This window comes from Lycium barbarum, chromosome 11 (genome assembly GCF_019175385.1).
Source record: "Lycium barbarum isolate Lr01 chromosome 11, ASM1917538v2, whole genome shotgun sequence".
NCBI classification, from domain to species: domain Eukaryota; kingdom Viridiplantae; phylum Streptophyta; class Magnoliopsida; order Solanales; family Solanaceae; genus Lycium; species Lycium barbarum.
The window spans coordinates 51,586,374-51,592,223 of record NC_083347.1 but is presented as its reverse complement, the minus strand read 5'-3'; the positions used below and the strand labels follow the sequence as shown (position 1 = coordinate 51,592,223).

The following is a 5,850-nucleotide window of genomic DNA, read 5'->3' as shown; positions in this document are numbered from 1 at the left end:
AATCATTTTTCTGGCTTTTAGGTAAGAAATGAACCCCTGGGTACTACTGAATTTCCCTCCCATTCTATAACTGGCTCATTAGGAAACTCGAATATTACCACCTTGGTTCTACAACATACTGTGGCATAACATGAAGCTAACCAATCCATACCCATAATTATGTCAAAATCTACCATCTCCAATTCTATTAAGTCTGCTATGGTGTTGCGATGGTAGATTAACACTGGACAACCCCTATAGATACGCCTAGCTATAACTGATTCCCCAATCGGTGTGGATACTTCGAAAGGTTCTTGCAACTTTTCGGGTTCTATCCCAAATTTCTTAGCAATATACGGGGTTACGTAAGATAGAGTGGATCCTGGGTCCATAAGAGCGAATACATCAAAGGTGAAGACTGTTAGCATACCTGTGACAACATCTCCACGAGCCTCTGTATCCTGGCGACCTGACAGTGCATACAGACAATTCTGACCACCGTCCGTATTACCGAGCTTTGCTGCTCCGCGCCCCTGCTAGGCTTGCGAATTTCGGGGAGCTGCTGAATTTGTGGACTGAGCTACATTACTGTTACCGCCGGTATTCCATCATGCGGACGGACAATCCAGCAAAAAATGACCCGACTGACCACACCCAAAACAACTATCCATGCCCGAACGGCATACTCTTGAATGTCTCTTACCACAATTGTTGCAAGTAGGGTGTTGAAAACCACGGTTGGTCACGCTGGCCTGTGAATGTGAGCCTGCCATTCCGAAGTTCCGGCCTTTCTGGTTAAACTTGGACCTCTGAAATGGAGCACTAGCTATTGAGGGAGCAGGTCTTGATGACCTATTCTTAAAAAATTGACGGTTGTCATCACCTTGAGATCCTCCATGACTGAAATTACCAGCAGACTTAGCCCTCTTGCTGAACTCTCTATCTTTTTGCTTCTGCAGGGCTTTTTCTTGCACGATTGCCAGTATCTTGGAAATAGTCATCTTGTCGTTCTGAGAAACTGTGTTGGCATCCCTGTACAACTTGGGTTTAAGCTTAAGTACAAATCTTCTAACCACGGCTCTCATATCAGGAACCATGTGAGGGGCATGTCTCGACAATGACACGAACTTGAGGTAATAGTCCTGAACAGTCATGTCCTTTTGCCTTAAATTCTCAAACTCTATATCCTTGGCTTCTCTAACCTCAATTGGCATGAAATGTTCAATAAAAGAGTCTGCAAATTCCTCCCAAGTAGCAGAAGGTGCATCCTCCCCTAGGGACTGTTCCCATGTCTCATACCAAATATGGGCCACATCTTGCAGCTGGAAAGCTCTGAGTTCTGCTGCCTCTGTACCAGTAGCATGCATCACACGAAATATTTTCTGGAGTCCATCAATGAAATTCTAGGGGTCTTCCTCCTTCTTTGACCCTGTGAACACTGGCGGCTTCATCCGCATAAACTCCTGAGTCCTAGAACTGTTTGACCCACTACTAGCACCTGAGCTAGGGGCCGTTTCCTGTCGCTGGGCCTCATTTGCCAAAATTTGAGTGAGCAGCTGAATAGCTCCTCTAACATCCGCATCCGAAGTATTGGGAGGCGTAGCAGTGGCATTAGCTGTGGCGGCTGCCTGGGCCTGAGTGTCTCCTTCTGTTGCTGCGTCGACGGTAGCCCTCTGGCCAGTGGCCGTATTTTTCTTGTTGTACTTTCTTTTTGGAGCCATGTCTGAAATATGTAATTCGCACGAGTTAGAAGAATTCCTAAAAGCATTACTGTATCTTGCACGATCTAGAGTATGAAAGAAGTGAAACAAATCCTGAATGTCTTGGTGGTCAACTGTTTATATGTGTGGGGCCCTCACACATATAAAAGAGACCCTACTGGACACTGCTTCATAGACTCCCTAAGACACTTGAACCTAGGCTCTGATACTAAGCTTTGTCACGCCCCGAACCTGGGCCTGGACGTAACACGACACCCGGTGCCTGACTGCATGTGACCGAACAAACCAATTGGCTGGCTGAATCAACATGTGATATCAAAAACATAACTGAATGTGGAAATAACTAAACACATGCTGATATACTAAAGGTCTGACTGAAATCATAATACGAAAATACTTAGACAATCTGAAATATTTGAACGTAGCCAACATGGCTTAAACCAAAACAACTGAACAACTGCCAACAAGGCTAACACAATAAATATCTGACTGTCTGAACTGTGTCTATGAAGCCTTTAATGAATACAAAAAGGTAATTGTCTAGAAAGTTGTGCGAACTGCATGACTGGTATCGCCCTGAAGGAAACTGGGGCTCACCGCAGTAGCTGATACGAACACTCCTAAGTAGCTGGATCGTCAACCTGTATGTCGTTACCTGCATCGCGAGATGCAGGCCCCCAATCAATAGAAAGGGACATCAGTACATTTGAATTGTACTGGTATGTAAAGCAACTGAAGCAATAAAATACTGTAACTGAAACTGAAACTGAAACTGAACTAAACAGGAAAGCAAAAAGCTGAAGTACTCCCTGTTCTGGATGAAGAATCACCTATAAAACTGTAAATGTAACTGTGGCCTAGGGCCCAAATAATGTGCACAAAAACTGTGGCCTCAGGCCCAAGCAATACGTATGCATAAACTGTGGCCTAGGGCCCAAAAATACAGATACAGGTGTTCAACATTAACAATTTATAAGACTGAGACTGGCTATAGCTGATAGCATGATAACTGTTTCTGATTATGGGACTCATGCAAATAACTGGTTATACACTGACTGAGACTCATGTGATAATAATGCATAAGTCTATAAAGATTACGTGTTGAGTTCATGCTGTTCAAAGTGACAACCATGAACGAATTCTGTAACTGCAACCCTAGAAGATTACAGTTCTATATAATATCATGAAACTAGGGCTAAACTATATTCTGAATCAAATTACTAACAAGTATGAAGAATGAGGCGTAGGGAGAATCATGAATATTCCCTAACGTAGATAGTTAGCCTCACATACCTTAATTCCAGCCTTTGAGCGTAATACAATGTTCGTCACCCCTTTCAACTTTGATCTATATCAATACAAGTCAAAGGGATTCTATATTAGCAATAATATTCATGCTTTGGTCATCTAAGCATTTTGTCAAACACTTGGTGGGCATGAAGCTCCACAACCTTCATTAATGGTGTTTTCTTCACCCAATCCCCACTCTATTACTTCTAGCTGATTCTACAATCTCAATTAGATGTAATTAACATCATTCTTCCTCACCCATATGAATTCAACAATCCCAAGTCAACAATCCAATAACTCTAGCATAGTTCATATAATTCTCTTTATCAAACCCATTTATTATTCTCCCAAGAATTCATCAATTCACAACTATAAATGATTAGGGAGTAGAAACATTACCTTTTAGGAGCAACCACCACTAAAACAACATCCCCCAAATTCGATTTTTAGCTTAGAACGACGGTAACAACTTTTACTACACTTTATCCTTCACGAGCCTTGGGATTCGGGACCTTCAACTTGATTAATTCTCTACTTTCTCTCTCTAAATCTCCTCTCTTTCCCTCTCTCTCTCTCTCTAAAATCTGAAAATATGATGAAATGAGGCTGCTAGGGTTAACATTTCCCTTAAATATGAAGGGGAAATGGGTCTGACCCGACTTGAAATCGGGTTGGACCTTGTCCTGACCTTACTGTCTTAAAACGTTCATATCTCCCTATCCCGATGTCACCTTTAGGCCCACGACCTGTGGTTGGACAGGTATTTCAATTATCTACAACTTTCGTTCTTTGCGTTTTCCCAAATTCCCAATAAATGATAGGGTTATGGCCTCTCGAAGTCAGGTGACCCGAAACGTACTTAACGGGCCAAGTTACGGCTCCAAATGACGCCCCGTAACACGTGTTACGGCCCGTAACTTATCACCGTCACTTGGTGAACATTTCCAGTGAGTTATGGAAATTTTTGGGACATTACGACTCCGTGTTACGGCCCGTAACACGTGTTACGGCCTGTAACGTCCACAGTAACGCAGTCAGAATTGCCAGCGAACAGGCTTCAGTAAAATGGGCATAACGTTTTGTACACAGCTCCGTTCACGACCCATAATATACCGTTGGAAAGATACTTCAAAGGAATACAACTTTCATCAATGAAGTCTTCTCAAATTCCATATTAATAAAGGGGTTATGGTCATTGGAAGTAAGACCTTCTATAAACTCACTTGCAAACATGCCCCGTAGAGTGGCTTCCACCTTTTCTTTGCCCAAAGACATTTATTATGAATTAATTGGTTTTCAAAACACTTCCTATAACCCTCATATTGGTTCCATTATATTATCATCTTATGAGTCAAACTTTCGCCCGAAGCTCCGAGGTGTTACAGAAACGAAAGAGTTGCAAAGGCAAGTGGAAGAGCTCCTTGAAAAGGGTATAGTAAAGGAGAGCCTTAGTCTTTGTACCGTATCGGATATACTTGTTCCAAAAAAAGATGGCACTTAGAGGATGTGCATTGATTGCAGAGCCATCAACAAAATAACGGTAAAGTATCCACATCCTATTTCTAGATTAGGTGATACATTGGATGAGCTATGTGGCCCAAGGGTGTTTTCGAAGGTTGATCTTAGTGGCTATCACCAAATTTGAATGAACCCCGGTGATGAGTGGAAAACGGCCTTCAAAACCACTTTTGGCCTCTATGAGCGGCCTGTCATGACTAACCAACGCACCTAGAACATTTATGAGGTTGATGAACCATGTCTTGAAGCCATTTATCAATAAGTTTGTGCCTGTCTATTTCGATGATATTCTTGTGTATAGAAAAATAATTGAGGAGCATGTAGGCCATTTGAGGCAAGTATTTGACGTCTTGTTGCGTGAGAGGTTGTTTGCTAATAGTAGTATGTCTACCTATCCGCACCATTCATGTAATGTCTACCTATCCGTACCGTTCATGTAATGTCACTTATCCCATTCTTCAATATTCAGAGTTCACTTATACCGTTATCGTTCCCTTTTCTTCCCATCTCAAGTTATTCCTCTCTTTTCTGTAAAAGACTTATAGTAACCGTAAATGCATTTCCCCTTAAACCCGCCATCTTTGTTTTCAAGGATCTAAGTCTCATGCGCAACTAATACCTCTTATGCCTCATACTCTTTTACCCTTGTGTTGCAGTCAACATTGATTTCAAAGCCAAATCATAATCATATCGTATTTGTTGTTGATGATAGCCTTGCTTTATCGCTTTATCGTCGTACGGTAAACTCATAACTCATGGCCACATTTTCCTTTCCAACTTATTCCTCTATATACTTTACTCGTTTTGTCTTGGTATAGGATATTTGTAGGAGATGAATCTTCCTTTTCTTATAATACGACTAATTCTTAAGCGTACGTACTTCGCATATTTCCTTTTCTTTCTATACCCATACTTATTCCTTTATGTTCTTTCCTCCTCAATTTATCTTATTACCTCCCGTTTTATAATCAATCCTTTATTCCTCGCACAAAAACTCCTATTCGTAACTCAGTACCGCTTTGCCCTTTAGAATATATTACTTCTATACAATCCCTTTTTCGCTTCCAAAACTTATTATGTTCATTCTGATCATCCCCTCTCATCCTTATTATGCTGATCCTTTTCCTAACAATCATTCCATTTCGTTATTCATCGTTCTATAGTCTTGGTCTTTTACATCCAGCCAAAGATATCACTCGTGATCTCAATTATACAAATCACAAACTGTTACAACTTTGCCATATCACTTTTCTCTGATTTCGTTTTTTCAAATTGGCTTTCTTTTTCCTTTTGCTTGCTATCATTTCTGTCATTGCGAAACCTCTATGCTGGACTTTCCCCT

At 41.3% G+C, this 5,850-nt stretch overlaps 1 protein-coding gene across 1 annotated transcript; it reads right to left on the bottom strand.

Moving 5' to 3' along the window:
• Nucleotides 1–587: 587 nt before the first annotated feature.
• On the bottom strand, nt 588–1,193 carry LOC132619830 (uncharacterized). The gene has a single exon (XM_060334608.1). It carries the CDS (start codon nt 1,191–1,193, stop codon nt 588–590), a length of 606 nt encoding a protein of 201 aa, XP_060190591.1.
• Nucleotides 1,194–5,850: the final 4,657 nt, after the last annotated feature.

Coding starts and splice junctions, on each gene's coding strand:
- LOC132619830 (XM_060334608.1), bottom strand. CDS start 1,193: ATGCCAATTGAGGTTAGAGAAGCCAAGGATATAGAGTTTGAGAATTTA.